General features: G+C 37.6%; 1 protein-coding gene across 8 annotated transcripts in view; it reads right to left on the reverse strand.

Annotated features, from left to right (window-relative positions):
• Window positions 1-24,277, reverse strand: part of ANKRD28 (ankyrin repeat domain 28) — a 176,079-nt gene that overhangs the window by 57,295 nt on the left and 94,507 nt on the right. For all 8 annotated transcript variants that reach the window (XM_082392645.1, XM_082392644.1, XM_082392643.1 and 5 more), the window contains 2 exons: window positions 15,290-15,368; window positions 79-149 (listed from right to left, as the gene is read on the reverse strand). In XM_082392645.1, coding sequence (XP_082248771.1) covers window positions 79-149; window positions 15,290-15,368 — 150 coding nt within the window. The remainder of the gene's footprint in view (window positions 1-78; window positions 150-15,289; window positions 15,369-24,277) is intronic.

Consider the following 24,277-nt stretch of genomic DNA (forward strand, 5'->3'; position numbering starts at 1 on the left):
AGAATTTGAATATGGACTCATAGGCAGGCCTACTTAATGATTTTATATACAAAATATTTACTAAGAGAAATTTCATACCTCACTACAAGATGCAACTGCTCTGTGTAAAGGTGTCAACCATTTGTTGTCTTTGGCATTAACTCTAGCTCCTGCAACAAGAAGAAAAAAATAGATTGAAATATTTTGCATAAAATATTTTAAATAAATGTCCTGAAAATACTAGTTACATATAGTCCAAATTGGATAAATAACAATTGAAAATGTAGTACTTCATTTTTATACTTTCTGCTAATAAATCACCCTTAAAATACAAAACAAAACTATCCTTTTTAATTGATATAATTATCCAGTAAGGTATTAGCTCTTTTTATTAAAAATCAAAGAAACATCATTTTATATATAGTCTAGAAAAGCCACCTTTATACAGAGCATATCCAAAATGAAAATCAGATCCCAATGTAGAATGTGTGTTAAAAACCTCAAATACTTAAATACATGAATAAGAATACTAAGACATAAAACGTAGACCATTACAAAGTTTTCATTATAATTCTTTACTAGTGAATGTATCATGTTATAATGCAATATAGTAATATCAAAATAGTTCTCCAGTAATGATTAAAAATGCTTTAGTACTATAAAGTTATTTTATAAATGGATACAATGGCTATAACCTTAGGGGAAAATACTGAGAAAGGAAATGAACCAACCCACATGTCTTTCCATGTTATACCTAAAGTTCTAAAGTAGTAATAATTAAAACAAATCAACTATGTATTTTTTGTTTAAAAATTAAGTCAATGGACACAAATTTTCCTTAACAGAATGGAAATACCATATAGTAAGACAATAAGTGTATTATGTAATTTGAGGGGGAAAAAAAATCTATCACCTATGTAAAATCCACTGATTTGGTGCTTAAATCCCCACCAAACAGAAGCAGCACACCGTGGGATCCCTCTACATAGAGAGAAACAACCTTGACTCTCAGGACTAGAGGAACTTGCAACAGGTCCTGCACTATGAGCAATCCTAGATTTACATCTAGAATCATAACTAGCTAAGTGAGAAGAGGCTTTAGGAACCTAGTCCAACCTCCATACTTTCTAGATGATGAAATGCTGGTACAAGCAAGCAGCTCACCGTCAGAGTCAACTACAGCAGAACCAAGGATAGAACTCAGACATCCTAATGTTTACATTCTGTTTTGAGTGTGAGGTTCTAAGTAATAATCAAGTGCAGTGACTCCAAGTTACAGCCCGAATAACCTCTAGCTATAGGTCCCTAACTAGCTGTATGATCCCTCTGAACCTACATTTCTTCATCTATAAACCAGATCCCCTAATACCTTGTTACAAAAATTAACAGGGGAGTTCCCTGGTGGTCCAATGGTTAGCACTCCGAGCTTCCAACGCAGGGGGCACGGGTTCAATCCCTGGTCAGGGAACTGAGATCTCACATGCAGCACGGCACGGTCAAAAAACAAACAAACAAACAAACAAAAACCAACAAAAAAGATTAACATATGAACCAATGTACCTAGTACATGTAGCACAGATACATTAGAGGTAGATTTTATAAGTCTGAATGTGAGAGAAAATGAATGAAAGGCAGGTGTAGGAAATCATCCACAAGTGCAGCAGTTGAAGCTGAACTCTGTGTGGGCAGGGCCAGTGAATCACGAACCAGCAGGAGAGCTTTCAAGATTGCTTAAAGCTGTGGGAGAAAGAAAGGGAGTCAGCAAAATAAAGAACCAGCCAGAGGGACTTCCCTGGTGGCACAGTGGTTAAGAATCCGCCTGCCCATGCAGGGGACACGGGTTCGAGCCCTGGTCCGGGAAGATGCCACATGCCACGGAGCAACTCAGCCCGTGTGCCACAGCTCCTGAGCCTGCGCTCTGGAGCCCGCAAGCCACAACTACTGAGCCCGCATGCCACAACTACTGCAGCCCATGTGCCTAGAGCCCGTGCTCCGCAACAAGAGAAGCCACCGCAATGGGAAGCCTGCACACCGCAACAAAGAGTAGCCCCCGCTTGCCACAACTAGAGAAAGCCCACGTGCAGCAACGAAGACCCAACGCAGCCAATAAATAAATAAATAAAATTAAAAAACAAAAAACCCAGCCAGAGACAGTGGTACATTCATGTAATAAACATCTGAACAACTACCGGCCAGGTTCTGTGGAGACCAAAATGGTGAAAAGAGGCTTTTCTGACCACAATAAAGTCAGCATTTGTTTTGGGTAAGAGCACAAACACTTGAAATGTTCACGGGTCAGAAAGTTGGAGCCCTAGAGACAGTGAAGAGGCTCCTTCCTTCTCCCCATTTATCACTTGGAACTTCAATGGTTCTCTATAATCCCTGTACCTCTTTCTATGATTTTGTATTTATGTGCACAGTAGGAGGGCAGGTCCTGGCATTAAGGCCTGAAGGGTAGTGACACAGACACTTAAAAGACACAAGTACCCTGGAAAGACAGAAGTAGAGAAGAATGAGGCCTGAAAATGGGCCTCCAACAAATGGGAAGGGTCAGAAGTCTGATTCAAGGCATTAACCAACAAGGAAATAGAATGTGGCTGTCACAAAAAATGAGGATGATCTCTACGTGCTGATAAAGATCTGAGAAATAAAAAGTAAAAACAGCAATAAGTAAGAGCTGTATGAATAATATTCTTTACTTTTACATAGTAAAAGGAAGAGTTAAGTATCTATATTTACATTTGCAAAAGGAAACCCTGGAGGAAAGCTAAGACATTAAGAACAGCGGTTGCCTATGTGTTTGCATTGGTGGTGGGGGGCAATGAGAACTGGATGATGTGATGGGGAACTAGGGTAGAAAGGCAACTTGCGCTGTAAGCTGTATACCTTTAAAGGTGTGTATATTTTCATTCGGAAATGAAACTGAAATACTACATATTCAAAAAGTGAAATGTACTGAAGAGGAAATGAAAGGAGTGGTCATGAAAAAACACTCCAAGAATTTGGCTTCAAGTGCAAAGAAAAAATTGGAAAGCAGGAAGAGGGTGAAGATAGTCTGTCTTTCTTTTGGAAATGGGTTATCAGATATACAACTGAAGGAAGAAAATCTAATATTTATGGTGCATTTGGCAGCCCAAAGTAAAATACCCTGCTTGCTTCATTCTTCCATTTTAAGTTACAATAATTAACTAATTAATTAAATCGTCTTTCTCTTCACTTTTAATAACAAAATCAAAGTTAATTTTGTCAAAAACATGAGTGACTATAACAAATAATCCACTAGTGGCTTAACGAGAACACATCATGCTGCCCCTTGCAACTAGTAAACAACTTGATAAAGAATTTGGCTTGCTCTTTTTAAAGATTCTAAAGATACTTAACTGCAGGAAGATCAGCACAATGGGGTTTTAGACATCTAATCATATCCTATCTCAGAAGACACTCACTGTGTTAAGTCATCTTTCTTCTAGTTAACACTAATCAGATATTTCAATTCCTTGGAAAATAAAGGTCAAGTATGTGAGTAATGGTTGAGCTACCTCTAAGGGCACAATACAACAAATATCTCCCCTGCCCACATGGGTAAATTAGTATGTGCTTTATATATTAACAGACAAACATGGTATAGCAATGTCCATTATAAGAGCAGCAGTTGGCTGCACAATGAAAAATGGCTTAAGAACAATAAACATGGCAGTGCACATCAGACGTCCAGGCTACCAGAGCTCATCTCATGTGAGCTCTCTGAAGGTAACCAGACTTCTGTTCCACACAGAGAGCTCCAAAATTAGCTACATATTCATATACACAGTACAAAGTAATTCCAGTAATGGAAAAGACATTTCCAGAGTAAAGTAACTAATCCAACAGCTGAAAACTAGCCACAAAGAAGATGAAGACAGGAAAAAGAGGAGGGGAGGGAGAGAGAGAAGGAGATGGGGAGGGGAGAGGGAGAGAGGCGGGGATGGAGGGAGACAGAGAGGAGGAAGAGGGGGAGGGGAACAGACCTGGGGGAGGGGGAGAGAGTGGGAAAGGGGAAGATGGGGAGGGAGAGAAGGGAAGAGGGAGGGAGCGAGGGCGGGAAAAGAAAGAAATCCTATCCACTGAAAACACAAAACAGTCTTCCTAGAGAGAAATAAAACCAAATGTAACAGCTCCAGTGGCATCATCACAGGCTCTCTACCTGGCAGAGTATAACATTTGTGATTCAAAAGGATGATCTTAAGTCACCAAGAAAAGATTAATTTCTTTACTATTTCCTAATCATTAAAACAGGAAAGAACACAAAATAGCAGCGCCATCTCAACTGCTGCAGTCAGGCTACTGGGAGACCCTGTGGTAGGAGAAGCGCTGCTGTGGAAGCTGAAGACAAGACAGCAATTTGAGGATGATGTCACTGATGACCACTGCAAACTGACACCCAAAGAAAGCCTCCTGAGTGCTAGCAGCATATCTAGAAAAACCCAAGGTTGTTATGCCCAACTGTATAAATCAAAGACTGTCTTTACTAGACTCCCTTTCCCCCACAAATCCATCAAATGTACATCAACCGAGCTTTCCCTTAAGAAGAACAAGCAGCCGGAACCTACATCACATCAAATATCTGAATTTGGATTCACCTTTCCCGACCAGAGATGTGATTAGATTTCCAATATGTTAAAAGCAAAAAGAAAACAAGCAAGCAAAAATCAACTGCAGGGTCGTCCAAAAAGCTTGGTTGTATCCATTTGATACCACAGTTAGATTATACAGAAAAATCCAGATAACCTTCTTCCTTTCACCCAATCTTTTCATTTACTAATTCACACATATAAAATATATTCTGAAACAATAGTTTTTTAAAAGAAAAAACATATTTAAGGTAAAATTTCTTCCAAAATTAGATAAATGTCTACTACATTTAGAGATAAAACAGAAAGTAATTTTAAAAAATAAAAAATCTGGTTCACTTTTATCAGTCTATCCTGGGCTCTAGCCAGCAATGCAGCTGAAGAGAGGTCTGGACATATGAGGAGGCAGTCAGGGGTCAGTGGATGGAGCCCAGGAGTAAGACCTGTGATCTAATAATGGCTCTGTAAACAGCAGGCTGTGTGACCTGGGGCTGCTCCTCATATGCCTACGCCTTCATTTTGGTAATAATAATCCTTGTGTGTGCGCGCCCATGCACGTCTCTGTCTGTCTCTCTCTCTCAAGGGAGGCTAGGCCCCAGGTTAAAACAACACAGGGAGCACCTGTTTCTGAGCTCTACAAAGTCAGGCATCCAAATCACAAGTGTCCCATGTGACTCTAGGTCTCATTCCGCAAGAAGACTAATTCACCTGCTTTCTCCCTAATCTGATCACTCACCAAGATCTGCCAATTCTTTGATTTTTGAACCTCAGTTATCAGTAAAATAAGAGCTGTGGTAAATGATCTCTACGATCCATTTCCAGTGATAATATTCTACCCTATTTTGAAATACTCAGAATAAATTATTTCATGCTTATTAAATACCTTGCCTTACTTTAACATTAAATAAATAAGATAATATCTTTATAATCAATACCAGGGATCTTCAAATTACAGCCCACAGATTGCCAGCCACCTATTTGATAAATAAAGTTTTACTGCAACATAGCTACACCTATTCCCTTACATGTTAAATAAGTAGCTTTCACATTACAGGAGTAGAGATGAGTAGTTGCCAGTGTGTCTGTATGACCCTTCACATAAAAAGTCTATCAGCCTCTGATCTAGGCGAAGTACCTGAGAGTTGATGCTATTAAAATTATTTCTATTTTCCTATGTGTTTGTAATAATTATAGTCCCACTAATAATTTTCTAAAACTTCTGTTTGCAGAGCATAGGTTTTTTTCTCTGCTCCTAAGCCACAGAGGAGATAGTCCCTATACAGTGAGCTGGGTCAGGAGCCAAGTACTCTTAGCACTCTTCCCAAACGGGAAATAATGCTTTCCTTTGGCTGTCTACCAAAAGCAGTGGCAAAAGCTTCAGATTCCGTTTTCAGGTTGGGAGAAGAATGAGCAAAAAGCAAGTACATTTCCACTTTTCCACCTGTGATGCTAGACCACCCCCCCTACCACCAAGCTAGTGCACTGTATCATTTAAGAGGGTGTTATGGATATATAGATATTGTGGGTTGAACTGTGTCCCCACCACCAAATTCATATGCTGAAGTCCTAACCCCAGCACCTCAGGGTCTTCATAGAGGTAATTAAGTTAAAATGAGGTTTTTTTGTTTTTTTAGCAGGGGCCCTAATGCAATATGACTGGATCCTTATAAGCAGAAGAAATTTGGACATAGACATGTACTGATGGAAGACACAAGAAGAAGGCGGTCATCCACAAGCCAAGGAGAAAGTCCTAGAACAGAGCCTTCTCTCACAGCTTTCAGAAGAAACTGACTCTGCCAACACCTTGATCTTGTACTTCCAGCTTCCAGAACTGTGAGAAAATAAATTTTGTTGTTTAAGCCACTCATCTTGTAGTAATTTGTGATGGCAGCCCTAGTAAACTAATACACCAACACTGCAGTCTTTCAAAGGGCACACACTTTAGGTCTAATTCTTAATACCAGAAACACAGTACACATATTTCCTTATTAAGAACTTTATTTTCTAAAAAAGGCCAATTAAATGATTGACTAATGCCTTATTCAACACATTATTTAACCACCTAACACATGCTAGAAACAGCCTGAGGCAAACCTAGGTTTGAAAAATATAAGCATTACATGAATGGCTCCCATAAAAATATCTATATTTAGGCAGCCAGTAAATTTAGTCCTTAAAACAGAAGTTCTTCAACAAAAGTTATTTCCTATACAAATTTTACTAAATGCTAAGTAGATGGGGGTGGGTAGAGTGTAGAGGGGAGCACAGTTCAGACTGCAGCAGAGTTAAGAGTCAGATAGCCTGAACTCCACAGTCAGATAGCCTGGGTCTGAAATGCTGGCTCTAGCTTTTATTAGCAGTATAACTTTCAGCCAGTTACCACATCTCTAAATGCTTTCGTTTCCTTTATCTATAATAATACCTTCAGAGTTAAGAGGATAAAATGAGGTCATAAATGAAAAAGCTAAATTTAACATAGTACTTGAGATATAGTAAGCACTCACTGCTTCCTATTACTTCGCTCCATTCAATAATAATTGTAAGAGTAATTCTACTAGACTCTAGTGTTACTATATAGATTCTATGGAAGGATTCACTTGTTTGATTACATATAACATGTCAAAAGTTATACCCCTCATCCGTGAATCTTAAAAATGCATCATGGACATCAAGTGAAGCTTCTTCAGGAAGGCTACCAATTCGACTAAAAGAGCGTGTTTGTGTGCATGTCCTTTTGCCTCCTTCTCTCCACTGTTTGTGTCCTAGAATCCCTATCTAACACCCTTTTAGATGATCTAGAGGTCATCCACAGGAGAATCTCCCTTTATAACACAGAAGAACAAGGTAAGGCTGTACTACAGGAGAGACCAAGGAAGAATCTTCATTATTTTTTTTAAGGGTTTTTTTTTTTTAATTACGTGTAACACAAAGTTATTTAAGTCAATAAATTTTTAAGGAATTTCACATGTTCTGATTCTTTCCACTGCCAATCACCTTAGTTCCTCCAAACTCATAATCTTCAAGATAAAACAGCCCTTTCAAAAAGAAGTTATCATGTGAGTCAGCCCACAATTCTTTTAGTTAGGCTTCTTTGATCTCCAATGAAATATGGACACACTTCAAAATTCCCCACCTGTAATCTTTGGGATCCAATTTCCTCAAGCGATTTACTTTAGGACCATGTTTACCGTCAGGAGATGGATCTGCCTGGTTCTGAATTTGACACCCTCTAAAAATGTATTAGGTTCAAATTATACTCACTCCTAAGCTATCACACCCTAGAACAGTACAGATCATTGGGATATGCCAATACCTAAGATAAAAAGTTTGTTAGGTTTTTCATAGTTTACTTGGCAGCTCTGTCTTGTAGTTCTTTCCCACAGATCTAACAGGTAGTTCTATGAGTAAAGGAAACCACACAGTTAATCTATGAGGTGTTTCCAACGATGTAGGTTTACAGAAAAAGCCCCATCGGGATAGACCTCAACAGTCTTCATTATTTTTGACAGAGCTGCTGGAGATGGAGGGTAAGAGCCAATCACCATCGATCACAACCTAAGAACCTGTGATCCAAGGAGCTGCCAGGTCACCCCAACTATCTGTAGTACATCAAGAATAAAGGAAGCTATGCTACTAGGACTGAAAGAAAACACATTTGGTTTGAGAGCTATGTGAAGAAACAAACGTTAAGTGATGCTAACTTTTTGCCCCTCCCTACTCCAAATAGATGTTCTGGATAAAGCATATTCCTCAATGATATATAATAGCAGTCCAGTGGTTAGGACTCCACGCTTTCACTGCTAACAGCCCGGGTTCAATCCCTGGTAGGGGAACTGAGATCCCACAAGCTGCATGGTGTGGCCAAAAAAAAAAAAAAAAAAACTTAAAGGATTCAGCACAGGACTAGAGCAAAAATATACAAAAGCAGAGTAAACTGAGCAAAATACAGTTAATAGGTAAATATATTTGAAAGAAATTATCCCAGGAAAGGAGAGGAAGAATTTGTGAACTACTCTTTATACACAACTTCAGAGAAATTAACTTCTGAACAGAGACCTCAAAGAAAAGCTCCAAGAAAGAGGTAAGACAATGCAAAGAGATGAGAGCTGGCAGATCAGGAAAGAGCAAAGGAAAATAAAGCAATCAAAGATAAAAGCCTAGAAACAACAAAAAGCAGAGTAGACATGTCTTTCAACACAGTCGAGAATCTGAAGCCACAGCCAGAGTGAATCTTTAAAAAACTAGGTCAGCCTCTGTCCCTCCACCCAAAACTCCCCATTGGTTTTCCACGTCACTTTAAGGGCCAAAGCAAGTCTTTACCTGGAACACCCCCAACCTCTGCTTTACCTCCTACTGCTTTTTTCACTTGCCTCCAAACACGCTACACCTCGCGGTGTGTGTTCTTGCTAATCTCTTAATTTCCACTAAACATCTGCACCGTATGCAAGGCTCGCTTCCTTATTTGCTTATCTCCTCGAATGTCACTGAATCCTTTCCTGATAACCCAACACAAAATAGCAACTGATCCCCACCCAACATACCATTCCTTTAATTTTTCCATAGCAATTATCAACACATGACAAACTACATATTAACTTGCTACTATCTCCCCCATTAAAACATAAAGTCCGTAAAGGCTGGGACTTCATTTATTTTATTCACTGCTCTACCACAGCACCTAGAACGGTACCTGCTATGCAGCCGGGCTCATTAAGTGTTTGTTGAATGAATGAAGGATAGGTAAAAGGAAGTAACTTAAAACTAAATGTAAAGACAAAATTACAATCAGAAAAAAGCTGATAAAGACAGATGAAGGATATCCATTTTAGTAGCAAAACACACTGCAGAAAAATGTACTGATAGAAAAACACACGGAAATAAAACATGCAAAGATGCAATGAAAGATATAAATGAAATAAAAATCCGAATTTCAAAACTAAAAGTGTACATTCACATAATGCCCTAGCAAAAAAGAATCAACAGATTTAGCCTAGGAAAGTTAGCATGAATTTCAGGGATAAAGAATTGAATCCTACAGGCATCCAGGCAGAAGAGAATGGACTATGGTGGTGGAAAGTGTAATGGGGGGATGGAATGTAAGCAGAGAGGAGCTCAATTCAAGACTTTCACTCAACGCTAGAAGACAGTGGAGTAACATCTACAATGTTGAAAGGAAAAAGCGTAAATTGAGAATTTTATAACTAGCTAATCTACCCTTCAGCTAAATAAAAAAAGGAAACGGTCCAAAATAAATAAGATACCATGGAATACAATATCCATGAGCTCTTACAGAAAATATAAAAACAAAAACTACTTGATGATGATGTCTATTCAACCAAGAGACATCAAAATTTTAAAACCTGGGAATAGAGAAGCTATGAATAAGGACAGAGTGTGTGTGGATAAAACAGTGGAAATTATGATTACAAAATAAACTGTAACGTTGTAATTCTTGACAATGGAAACACAAGAGTGAAACAAATTACAGAACGTTACTTCCTAATTTCTCATCATAGTAAATCAGAAAACAACCAAAACCTGAAACATAAACATCCATGAACATCAAAGTACACGGCTCTAAGGAACGATCAACTTCCTTATATTCTTCACTTTTCATTTTAGAGAAATATTTTAGGAACTATTTGTTCCTTGCCATGGATACCAAAGTAGTTTTTATAATATGAAATTACAGTAATTTACTTTATTGTGTGTTCCTATTGGAGCATACCATGACTTTGTATAATGCAAGAGCTAAATGGAGATTATTATTTCACACTGCTTAATTTTCTTAAGCTTACACTAAAGTTAACCTAATTACTATTGTAACATGTCATTGGTAACTAACATGAAGGGTAAGAACAGTCCACCCTAAACTTTTCAGTAACAATTTTCATTACTAATTGCAAACAAATTAGCCTAATTTTGTTGTCTACTTTCCCCTTCATGTATTTATTTCTCTTCTTTAGGGAATTATCAGGTTAAACACCTAGTTTCAATTCTAATTTATCACTTACTAAAAATCCATTCAATACAATTATAAGGCTATTTTGAAATCGGGGTATGTAAATTAGTGTATAACTTGGGCCTCAACAACCATGGCATTCAAATCAAATTTAAGCAGAACCTGTGAAGCACCACTACAGAACCTCTAGAGTGTACATATACTGTCTGAAGACTACTGTTCTGGGTGATAATTATTTTTCCCCCAGTTTTATTATATAATTGACATATAACATTATATTAGTTTAAGATGTAGAACAAAATGATCTGACATATAATATAGAAATGATTACTACAATAAGTTAACATCCATCACCTCACATAGTTAAAATTTTTTTCTTGTGATGAGAACTTTTAAGCTTGCATCCCCAGAACTATCTTATAACTAGAAGTTTGTACCATTTGACCACCTTTACTCATTTCCTCCACCCCCCACTTGTCTAACTCTGGCAACAACCAATCTATTCTCTGTTTCTATCAATTTGGTTTTTGTAGATTCCACATTTAAGTGAAATCATGAATTATTTGTCTTTCTCTGACTTATTTCATTTAGCATAATGCCCTAAAGGTCCATCCATATTGCTGCAAATGGCAGGATTTGCTTCTTTTTTTACAGCCAAATAATATTTCAATGTATGCATTTACCACATCACCTTTATTCATCCATTGACAGACATTTAGGTTGTTTCCATGTCTTGGCTATTGTGAATAATGTTGCGATGAACATGCCTGTATCTCTTTGAGATGGTAATTTTGTTTCCTTTGGATATACACACAGAAGTGGGTTTGCTGGATCATATTGCAGTTCTATTTTTAATTTTTTGAGGAACCTCCTTACTGTTTTCCACGGTGGCTATACCAATTTATATTCCCACCAACAGGGGTTTTCCTTTTCTCCACATCCCTGCTAATACTTGTTAATGCTTGTTTTTTTTTTAATGATAGCCATTCTAACAAGTATGAGGTGGTATCTCATTGTGGTTTTGCTTTGCACTTCCCTGATGATTAGTGATGTTGAGCACTTTTTCATGTACCTTTGGCCATATCTCTGTCTTCTTTGGAAAAATGTGTATTCAGTCCCTCTGGCTGACTTTTAACCAGATTGGTTTGTCTGTTTTTTGCTACTGAGTTGTATGAGTTCTTTATATATTTTGGATATCGATCCCTTATTAGATATATAATTTGCACATTACTTTCTCCTATTCTGTAGGTTGCCTTTTCATTTTGTTGGTTTCCTTTGCTATGCAGAAAGAAGCTTTGTAGTTTGATGTAGTCCCACTTGTTATATCTGATTTTGTTTCCTTTGTTTTTAGTGTCAAATCTAAAATATCATCACCAAGACTGATTCCAAGCTTACCCTGTATGTTTTCTTCTATGAGTTTTATGATTTGGGGTCTTATGTTCAAGTCTTTAACCCATTTTGAGTTGATTTTTGTGTATGGTGTAAGATAGTTGCCCAGTTTCCCCACCACCATTTATTGAAGAGATGGTCCTTTCCCCATTGTCTATTCTTAGCTCCTTTGCCTTAATCGATCACAATATGCACAAGTTTATTTTGGGGCTCTCTTTTGTTCCACTGATCTCTGTGTCTGTTTTTATGCCAATACTATATACTGTTTTGATTATTACAGCTCTGTAATATAGTTTAAAAATCAGGAAGCTCCAGTTTTTTATTTTTTTAATTTTTTTTATTTTATTTTATTTTTTATTTTTTTAATTTTTTTGGCTGTGTTGGGTCTTCGTTTCTGTGCGAGGGCTTTCTCCAGTTGCGGCAAGTGGGGGCCACTCTCCATCGCGATGCGCGGGCCTCTCACTATCGCGGCCTCTCCTGTTGCAGAGCACAGGCTCCAGACGCGCAGGCTCAGTAGTTGTGGCTCACGGGCCTAGTTGCTCCGCAGCATGTGGGATCTTCCCAGGCCAGGGCTCGAACCCGTGTCCCCTGCATTGGCAGGCAGACTCCCAACCACTGCGCCACCAGGGAAGCCCCCGGAAGCTCCAGTTTTATTGTTCTTTCTCAAGACTGCTTTGGCTACTTGGGTCTTTGTGGTTCCATATATATTTTAGGATTGTTATATTCTACGTCTGTGAAAAATGCCACTGGAATTTTGATAGGGATTGCACTGAACCTGTAGATTGCTTTGGGTAGTATGGACATTTTAACAATATTAATTCTTCCAATCCACGAGCACGGAATATCTTTCCATTCCTTTGTGCCTTCCTCAATTTCTTTCATCAGTGTCTTATAGTTTTCAGTGTACAGCTCTTTCACTTCCTTGGTTAAATTTATTCCTAGGTATTTTACTCTTTTGATGCAATCATAAATGGAACTATTTTATTAATTTCTCTTTCTGATAGTTATTAGTATATACAAGCACACAGATTTTTGTATATTGATTTTAGATCCTGCAACTTCACTAAATTTGTTTATTATTTCTAATAGTTTTTTGATGGAGTCTTTATAGTTTTCTATATGTAATATGTCACCTGCAAAAAGAGACAGTTTACTTCTTCCTTTCCAATTTGAACACTTTTAATTTCTTTTTCTTGCCTAACTGCTATGGCTAGGACTTCTAGGACACTGTTGAAAAAGTGATGAGACTGGGTATTCTCACCATGCCCCTGATTTTAGAGGAAAAGGTTTCAGCTTTTCAGCTTTAAGTATGTTCGCTGTGGGCTTGCCATATATGGACTTTATTATGTTGAGGTATAGTCCCTCTATACTTACTTTGTTGAGAGTTTTTACCACGAGTAGGTGTTGAATTTTGTCAAATGCTCTTTCTGCATCTATTGAGATGATCATATGATTTTTAGCCTCATTTTGTTAAGGTGTGTATCACATTGATTGATTTGTGGAAGCTGAACCATCCTTGCATCCCTGTAATAAATTCCGCTTGATCATGGTGTATGATCCTTTTAATGTATTGTTGAATTTGGTTTACTAATATTTTATTAAAGATTCTTGCATCTATGTTCATCTGGGAAATTGGGGTGTAACTTCCTTTTTTTGTAGTGTCTTTTTCTGATTTTCGTATCAGGGTAATGCTGACCTCAAATGAGGTTGGAAGCATTCCTTCCTCTTCAAATTTTGGAACAGTTTGAGAAAGATAGGTATTAACTCTTCTTTAAGTGTTTGGTAGAATTCACCTGTGAAGCCATCTGGTCCTGGACATATTATTAAAGCAGAATATGCCTCAATTAAGAGGAAGCATTATTTTTCTCTTGAACCTCCTCAGTTCTTACCTCTAGTAAATTTCAGCTGAAAACTAGTGAGCTAGCATCCACAGAGGAACAGACATCTTCAAGGAAGTACGTCAGTGATAAAGTTATTCATAAAGAAACTAATATAAGAATATTAGCTTGGTCCATAAGTGACTGTAATTCTATAAGATCATGCAATTTGTTATAAAAACCACATTTAAAAAACTTTATTAATTTATAATGGGAAAATTCTATTCAGGCTACTATTTAAGAGGATTTTCACTCAAAATTTCTCTCAGTGCTCCTTCTCCCAAATATCAAAGGAATGATACTATCTCTCCAATTGCATTATGCATATATCTGTGCAATCTGGCAACACAAGCACAATTCAAACACAGGCATCCTTTTTCAATAAATATCACTTACGATAATCTGGATACAACAAAAATATTTCTAAGCTCTCTTTGATTGCCTGTTTTAGGACTGCAAGAAGTCTGACCACCATAGGTGCTATGCTATAGGACACAGATTTACCATTACTTCATATTGTAAGGTCTTGAACAGGTTAGAAGAAATTTAAAAATAAAGTACAATTTCCTAAAATATATTTTACAGGTCCTCAAAAAGAATTAGACACAAGCTATTTAAAGACATAAATCTTGCTGGTATCATTTTCAAAATATATCTACAATCACATCTTTTCTAATCCCCTCCAATGCTGTACTAGCTCCAAGCTACTATCACCTCCTCGTTGGAGAACTATTATCATCTCCCAGCAACTCTGTGGTCAATGAGGCCTTATATGACTACTCCATATAATACCCAACTTATATAATGCTCATCCCACTCCATTACAGAGGTCCCTCAGCATTCGCAGGGGATTGGTTCCAGGACCCACTGTGGATATCAAAATCTACAGATGCTCAAAGCTCTTATATAAAATGGCATAGTATTTGCATATAACCTATGCATATTCTTCTGTATACTTTAAATTATCTCTAGATTACTTATAATACCTAATACAATGTAAATGCTATATAAATAGCTGTAAATACAATGTAATGCTATGTAAATAGTTGCCAGTGCATGGTAAATTCAAATTCTGCCTTCTGGACCATTCTGGAATTTTTTCCAAATATTTTTGATCTGTGGCTGTTTGAATCCATGGATTCAAAACCCATGAAAACAGAGGGCTGACTGTATTCTGATCTACTTTTTCATTTTTCCATAGCACTTATCTCCTTCTAACATACTGTAAAATTTACTTGTATTTGTAGCCTGTTTTTCTTTAGAGTATATGCTCCACAAGGCAGTGACTTGTTTTCCAATGTATTCTAAGCACCAGCACAGTACCTGGGACATGATATGAGATCATTACTTCTAGAATGAACAAATAAGTTTCAGGTTGTTTAACAAATATGAAGAAATAGTCAATGAGGTTTAATAAATATTAAATATGACCAAAATGTGCATGATGTGCTCTTACACAGAGCTTACCATACCAGATAAAATAAGCAATTCAATGATTTCTGCATCTCCAAGATAGGCAGCAGCATGAAGTGGAGTTCTCTTTTCACTGTCCTGTGAGAAGAAGGAAAGATGGAACATAAATTTTAATATACAGTTAATTTTAATATACTTTAAATGAAGAAAAGCCATTACTAACTGCAGCTCACTACTTCCACAACTCTAGTGTAGTCTGCAAGCCCCATTATCAGAGTATTCCTTTGCAAGGAGAAGAAAAGCCTAAAAAATATATTTTGGCCTTAAAAGAATGGTATAAAATGCAGCAAAGAATAAAAGAAAAACCTAAGATGACAAAGAAATAACTTAAGACTTTCTTTGAATAAAGATGCCTATGCTGCTTGTATACACAAGAAAATTTCCTTTACTTCATACCACTCTCCCACCCCCCCCCAATATATTTCCACAATTTTACATAGTTTAGAATTGTTGATCTAACTAAGTAAAACAAACCCTAACAAACAAAAAAGTTTGCTTATCAAAATGTTTCCACAGGACTATAGTGGCAAAAATAGAAAATATCTCTGGGGATCTGAAATTATCCCTTAAAATAATCCTAAGCTTTTTCTTAAAGTTCTGCCAATTTCATTTTTAGCTCTAAAATATATTCCTATCCTATGCATAGTCTTCTAAATCTTCCTCCAGGAAGAGACGCTACATCTAAGTGCATGGCTGTGTGTACTTCCCCCCTCAAACAACAATGTCCTCCAGTTTGAGAAGCAAGATCTTAGAGTAATGTCACATTCAGGGATTCAATTCACATTACACTTCATCTAAAGTTACAACAGAGTGTTGCTGACTTGGCTGTATCTGAGAAAGCTATTCATTTAGAAATATTTAGTTTGAAATTTACATCCAATTTTTTAGATACTGGCTTTTGAGCCAGATTATTAGTTGTTTTCCATTATCCGTTTCCCCTTTGTCCATAGGAATAAAGTTTTACCTGGTTATTTACCCACCAGCAAGAGAATAGACTCCTAGCATGCCTTGAAGTTTTGTTACTTAGTGTGGACCAATGGTACGTGAGTGGAAGTAAAGGCACAACTTTCAGGTCATCTTCAACCTAAAAGACACCAATCCAGAGCTAGACTAAAACTTTCCCACTTCCCTCAGGCTAGAAGGCACATGTGCAACTGTACCGGCTTTGACCATGCAGAGGCAGGCCAATATCCTACAAGTCTGTTAAGCAAAACATACTGAATCATCTTGTAGAGCACACAGTTGCCCCACCAACACAGAGCTGGACCACTAACTTCTAGACTATTAAGAGAAATAAAATTCTTATTTAAATAGGTATTGTATTTTGGGGTCTCTTGTATTAAGATAACATTATAACTTTCAAGATTTAAAAAAATGAAAAATTTCACATCATAATAATTTTCCAGTTTGGCAACCAAAACCCCAATTATGCTAAGAAAAGATAGTTAGGCCAATGAGAATAAATTAGGAAAAAAACTGCTAGTCAAAAGAGGGGTTAAAAATATTCACAGGCAATTCTAAAAAGGTTTAGCTGTAGTATATAAAGGAATTAGAAAGATGTGTGTAACACAATTATAACTGGCTCTACATACGTTTCTTCATATAATTTTAATATATTTGTGATACTGGTTTTGTTCTTAAAATAGTTGGTATAGTGGTTATTAATGTTTTTAATAAGCTAAGAGTTCCTGTCTCTCTAACCCCAATTAATTTCCACAAGACCACGTTTTTTATTCCAATACATACCACATCAAACAAATGGTTTGCATAGAAATTACTGAACAAACTGTCATTGAAACAGCTAACACAGAACCACTAAAATATCAGGCTTTATTCAAAGCTGAGTCCTAACTTAGTCAATTTAATAAAAAGATCCTTGGCTTAAGGCTTTTCAGTGTTAATCACTAACACATCAAACTTCCCTAGTGTTTAAATATGAACAGACCCACTCAAATTGAGGAACACATCTAGTCCACAGTATAAACCACATACACAGCACACACAGAAAGTGAGTCATTTATGTGTGAGAGATGTCTGGAATTCTATGACTCAATGCCTTAAATCCTATTTATGTATTATTTTATGACTCATGAACTTTCTTTTTTCTTTAATTTGATTTGGAGAGAGGAAAAACTAAGGAATAAATTGGTTAATTTTAAAAGAAAAAATTTTACCTATCATATTTTACTTTACTACAATTAAATATTGAAAATCATGCAATAAAACATTTAAGATTCCCTTTAACAAAATTTATTAGAATGAAAAAATGACTATTCCCTTATACACACTGAATTCCACTTAAAGGAATTTTCTTTTTTAAGATAAAGGTATTGCTATGTGTGTGCAAGCAAAACTTAGGTATATTTATTGATCATATAGGAAGCAAAATGCCGAAAACAATTTCAATGTCCATCAATAAGGAAGTGGTTATTTAAAATTATGAAACACAAGCAGCTCTTAACCAACCTTCATTTAACTGAATCACATGATTAATCAATATTTTCTGTTTCCTGAGTAAAACTAATGGTGACTTTGGCACACCATGTGTTTTGACTAATAGACCACCACAACCAAGACCCTGCATGCTCGCTCCTACCACTGGGTATGTTTACCAAGGGTAAGACGTGTTTGTTACCACAACTGCTTGTGCCAACTGCACCTGCAATCATTTATGTAATTTTTAAAAATATTATTTAAACTGATGAAATAGGAATGAAAAAAGAAAATTGTTTCTATGATCACTAGGTTGAATACTATATAAAGACTCAATAAAGGCAAGCTACGAAAAAAAGTACTGTTGAATTGGGTGTGGCCAAGACAACTGAAACACTAAGGCAAACAGTTAAGATATTGAGAAGTTTTTGCCCTCAGTTTGATTCTTAAGTATCTAAATTCTCACATCACTTAAAGAAACCCAAAATGGGAATTACAGATAACGCACTGTGGGTATGGTCTATGCACGGAAGGTAACATTGAACTGTCAGTGGACTCCAAAAAGCCTTGGCCCAGTATTTCTTTTAATGTCTGGAAAATACACATTGTTGCAGCAAAATGCTTAAAGATCATTTAAAATGCTTCCTTCTGTCAGACTTCGATCAGCTTATCACTACCAGTTATGAACATTTTTCAGATGAGAGGTCTTTGAGTTGCACACCCACATAGTGAAATATGATGTAAGGGCTCTGAATCCAATTCCAAAGTTGGGGGGGTGGGGCGGGTTTCCCCACACATCCAAGCAATGCTCCAACACCAGCTGGTCGTCCTACAACTCAACACAAATCTGACACCACCTACCAGGGGACAGCATCAGGTGTCACAAGTTAAGGGTTCAGTCCTACAAGACGGGGGCCCCACCCCACCTCAGAGGTAAACAGCAAGTCCAGGTTGTTACTGGTCCTCTGACTGACTGGCTACAAATCCAGGTTCCCCGGACCGCCTCCTTGGGTTTGATTAATTTGCTAGAGTGGCTCACAGGACCCAGGAAAGCAGTTTACTCACTAGATTACCAGTTTATTACAGAGGATATTGGAGGATATGAATCAACAGTCAGATGAAGAGAAACACAGGGCGGGATCCCAAACAAAGGAGCTTTCATCCTCACAGAGTGTGGGACCTGACACGGTGGAACGTGTAAGCATTTCTGGGTCACCAACCCGGAAGCTCCCTGAACCCCCTCCTTTTGGGTTTTTATGAGGTCCCACTACACAGGTATGTTTGATTAAATCACTGACCTCTGGCAACTAAACTCAATCTCTAGCCCTTCTTCTCTCCGCAGAGATCAGGGGGTGGGACTAAAAGTTCTAACCCTCTAATCACGTGGTTGACTCCAAAGGCAAGGGCTCCCGCCCTTAGGGGCTTTCCGAAAGTCATCTCATCACCATAAAAAAAGGCACCTTTGCTCTCCTCACAGGAAATGTCAAGGGTTTTTCTATGCTAGAAACAAAGACCAAATATATATATATATACTTCCTATTATAAATCATAATAATGGGTGGGCCAAAAAGTGCCTTTTTTAAGTGGTTTTTTAAGTAAAAATAAAAGACACTTTTTCATTTTCACCAAGAACTTTATTGAACAATGATTCACCCTTCTCTTCAACTACCTTCTGCCATTTTTCAGGCAACTTTGTAATTCCATCTTCCCAAAACTTTTTATATTTTTGACCAAAGAACTGTTCCAGGTGCCTTTTACAGTCTTCCAGGGAATTGAAATTTTTTCCATTAAGAGAATTTGGTAAACACCGAAATAAATGGAAATCGGAAGGTGCAATGTCTGGTGAATACGGTGGATGAATCAGAACTTCCCAGCCAAGCTGTAACAGTTTTTGCCTGGTCATCAAAGAAACGTGCGGTCTTGCGGTATCCTGATGGAAGATTATGCGTTTTCTGTTGACTAATTCTGGACGCTTTTTGTCAAGTGCTGCTTTCAGCTGGTCTAATTGGGAGCAGTGCTTGTTGGAATTAATCGTTTGGTTTTCCGGAAGGAGCTCATAATAGAGGACTCCTTTCCAATCCCACCCTATACACATCACCTTCTTTGGATGAAGACCGGCCTTTGGTGTGGTTGGTGGTGGTTCATTTCACTTGCCCCACAATCTCTTCCGTTCCACATTGTTGTACGGTACCCGCTTTTCATCGCCCATCACAGTTTGTTTTAAAAATGGAATGTTTTCATTACGTTTCAGTAGAGAATCGCATACGGAAATATGGTCAAGAAGGTTTTTTTCACCTAACTTAAGTGGAACCCAAGCATCAAAGCGATTCACACAACCAAGCTGGTGCAAATGATGATTTCAACGCTTGGTTTGGATATTCTGAGTATGTTGGCTATCTCCCACGTGGTATAATGTTGATTGTTCTCAATTATTGTTTCGATTTGATCGCTATCAACTTCAACTAGTCTACCCGACCATGGAGCATCATGCAGCGAGAAATCTCCAGCACGAAACTTTGCAAACCACTTTTGACACATTCTATCAGTCACAGCACCTTCTCCATACCCTGCACAAATCTCTTCATGCATTTCAGTTGCGGTTTTACATTTCTTGAAATAATAAAGTGTAATATGCTGAAAATGTTGCTTTCTTTCTTCCATCTTCAATATTAAAATGGCTACACAAAAATTCATCAATTTTGCTAAGCCTTTTTTTGAATGAACGCTGATATGACAGCTGTCACATACAATCTAACGAAACTGTTTTGAATGAAGTTAAAGGCAACTAAGTGCTACTAGAGCCATCTTACGGAAAAAACCAAACGAACCTTTTGGCCAACCCAATATCGCACTATGCTTTCAATTTAAAATAACAAGCAGACCCCCATGTTCCTTATCAATGGAACATCTCTAAAGCACACTGTTAAATGAAAAACGCAGGCTCGAAACAATTATATGCTAAAGGTTCTACACACTCCTAGGATTGAATATGCATAAAACATCTTCGGAAGGATACTCAAGGATATCTTGTATACTCAAGATACAGTGATTGCCTCTGGGTAAAGAACGCTGACACTAGAGTCTGAAGTGTGAGAGAGTTATTCTTCACCATTTGTGGCCTTTGGTACCGTATGGAGTTATTACCATGTACATGTTTCAAAAAGTAAAATAAAAAAATTAAAAATAACATTTCAATCAGCTGAAAAGCATTTCAGTAATTTCCCATACCAGGCATTTCACAAGTCCAGGTGCCCATTAAAAAAAGAAAATGTTTCTTAGATATTAAGTCGGTTTTTAAAGAAACCATACCTCCATGTTGTATTCTAAAACAATCCCAACTAGAATTATGAAATACACACAACAGACTCAAACAAAAAATTTAACTCATTTGATCACACAGCTTTTGATTATATCCACTGAAATAAATATTTTTCTTACAGTTCTTATGTGGTGCTCTGAAAAGATATTTTGTGCATATGATTAGGACTACAAAAAATTATTCACCCTCCCCAAATAAAAGCAAACTGAAAAATAGCTTTAGTGCTTATAAGTGATTATCCTGAAAGATGGGAAAAGGACACATATTAAAGGAGACCAGTGATTGCTAACCACTTTGGGGATGGGCCACAGGCTAATGGTAGACTGGTGCATTACACACAAGTGATTGGAACATGAGGGAGTTCGTTTGTGGTGATGCAATAGCTCTGCATCTTGAACATGTTGGCGGTTATACAAATCTACACATATGACAAAATGTCAAAGAATTACACACAAAGATGTTACCATCACTCCTCTCCTCCTCCCCCATATGAGTGCATGCAAAAACTGGTGAAACCCAAGAAAGGAATGTGGTCTAATTAGTTGTACTATGCCAGTATCAACTTCCTGTTTTTGATAATGCACTGTAAGATGTCATCATAGGAGGAATCTGGTTGATAGAAACACAAGACCCTCTCTGTACCATTTCTATAATTCTGGAGTATCTATAATTTCTTCAAAATAAAGTTTTTAAAAAGTGTTCAGAAACATCCTGAATTATACTTTAGTTTTTATGTTGTACTACGGCGAACTCCAGAAACAGTCAGCAAAACACAGGCAAGCAAGGTTAGACAACCTAGGGAATGAGTCTGTGAGAAAGAAGGGAATCTATGGTATATCCCAAGCACAGCCCAGGAAAAGCGTTGTTAGATCTAACAGGAAGGGCCTTACGTCAAACCTGGGAACTCAAACTGCACTTACACATTCTCAACATTTTCTGTGGAAGCTTTAACTTAAAGCAGATTTTAGGATCAGGTTGGAATAAGAGGAAGCCTATAAGGTAGGAAAACAGAGAAGTGAAAAGTTAGAAATGATAAACTGAAAGAGAGACAGAACACCTGTACAAGAAGAAATGCTTAGAGAGTCTAAGAATTCATCTATGTATATGGATTCAACTACAGCCTTCACAACAATGACTCAATTCCGCAATTCTGCCCTACTCCAAGTACTGAAGCATTCGTGTATATTAGCTGTAACCAGGAAGAATAGTAACACCAACATCACAGAGCTTGCTTTATGCTACGACTACTCCAAGCACTTTACCTCACAAGGTTAAGGAAGTGAATACATATAAGGAAATCAAGTCACAGAAAAGTTTAAGGAATTTACTCAAGATCATGTGGAATTGGCAGAATCAGGATGGAAGCACAGGCAGTTGAGCTCCAGGTGTGTGATGTTAACTTATTATACAGACTATTTACAAGGCTCCACTATTTATTTAACCGCTGTCTGCTTAAAACTAATCACTCTCCCTCAAAACATTCTGTGGCCTGACTTCACTTATTCTTATCAATTTCTTATCATAATTTTCTAAGTAGGTTTTTTTCTTTTCTCTATTTTTCCCATTTACTTTCCCATAATGGTCACTCTCTTTTCTGTCCCATCATTTTTACTTTTTCTTTTATTTCTACTGCTATCAGACTGAAACTTCCCTGTTGAGTATCTGGGTATCATCTTTCAATGCTCAGCTTCTGGTCCATAGAACTCAGCTGAACTTAGCTAGGATTTATCAGATCCACTCTTGTCTTGACCCCTTCATAAAGTAAGTTATGATGGCTGGTTGTCCTCAACACCCTGCACTCAGAGAAGCCCCACGGTGAACCTTGGCCTTGGGGATATAGTTCTGTAGGGTGCTGGTGGATGTCTGAGATGCTTCAAATAAGAGAAACCTAGCTTACTTTGGCATGGAAGTGACACTCTGTACACTTACAGCTATCTGGAAAAATCCTTAGATTGTGCTTTTAGTTTTTATTTTTAAATTCACTACTATTGGGACTTCCCTGGTGGTTCAGTGGCTAAGACTCTGAGCTCCCAATGCAGGGGGCCCGGGTTCGATCCCTGGTCAGGGAACTAGATCCCACGTGCCGCAACTAAAGATCCCCCACGCCACAATGAAGATCCTATGTGCTGCAACTAAGACCCGGTGCATCCAAATAAAAAAAAAAAAAAATTCACTACTATCCTCCAAACTTATCCTCTCATCCTCAAATCACAGAGATCCAACTGGTTTATGTGCTAGCAGATCAAACTTGAAGGCAATTTCACATTCGTTAAATCAAAAGCTCAATCACTTTTAGTGGCTGACATCATCACCAATCAACTCCACTCTCCCTCGTTAACCTGATGTTCAAAAGTACTAACCTATAGCTGAAACCAGTTAATCTCTACTAATAGAATGAATAATAGCACATTTTCATCTTTCACCTTTCTTCCCTTTACCCAGAATGCCTTTCCCCTTCCCAAATCCCTTCTACTCTTCATGGTCCAGCTCAAATTTCATCTCTGTCACAAAGTCTTCGGGAGCATGTCAGTACACTGGGGTCTCGCTATCCTGTGCTTCTATTACAACATTATCATTTGTACCATACAGGTGGCATTCTTGTTATTGCTCAACTTTGGGCTTATGTCATGGTTTCATAATTAGGTAATAAGTATCTGGAGGAAGCAAAGTGTCAATTTTATACCCACATAGCACCTGGCTTAAAGTTACATACCACACAGGCACTACAGAGGTTTAAACAAATTTAAATGTTAATGAAGAAAACCCTCCATGAATCAATAATATTCTAATGTACTGTATAGCTTGTAGAAGACTCCTATATTGATTTTGGGGTCCAAGAACACAGTACATTCTAGAATAGCCTCTGACAGACAACTACCCAAATCTCTGGGTACAGACAACTATACATAAATGAATTAAAAACCAGTTGTAAAATGTTTGCTATGATTCTTTCCCAAGGAATACTTTGAGAACCTCTGTGGAACCTTAAAGTTCCAGATTATAACATGAAAAATCATCTGCATTTAGCAGAGGAATGTAACTTTAAGTAAAAAGTATTTCAGGGACTTCCCTGATGGTCCAGTGGTAAAGAATCCACCTTCCAATGCAGGGGACGCGGGTTCAATCCCTGGTCGGGGAACTAAGATCCCACATGCCACGGGGCAACTAAAGCCCGCGCTCCACAACTACTGAGCTTGTGTGCCTCAACCAGAGAGCTGGCGTGCCACAAACTACA

This window comes from Balaenoptera borealis (assembly GCF_965194805.1).
Source record: "Balaenoptera borealis genome assembly, chromosome: 5".
In the NCBI taxonomy this organism is placed as follows: domain Eukaryota; kingdom Metazoa; phylum Chordata; class Mammalia; order Artiodactyla; family Balaenopteridae; genus Balaenoptera; species Balaenoptera borealis.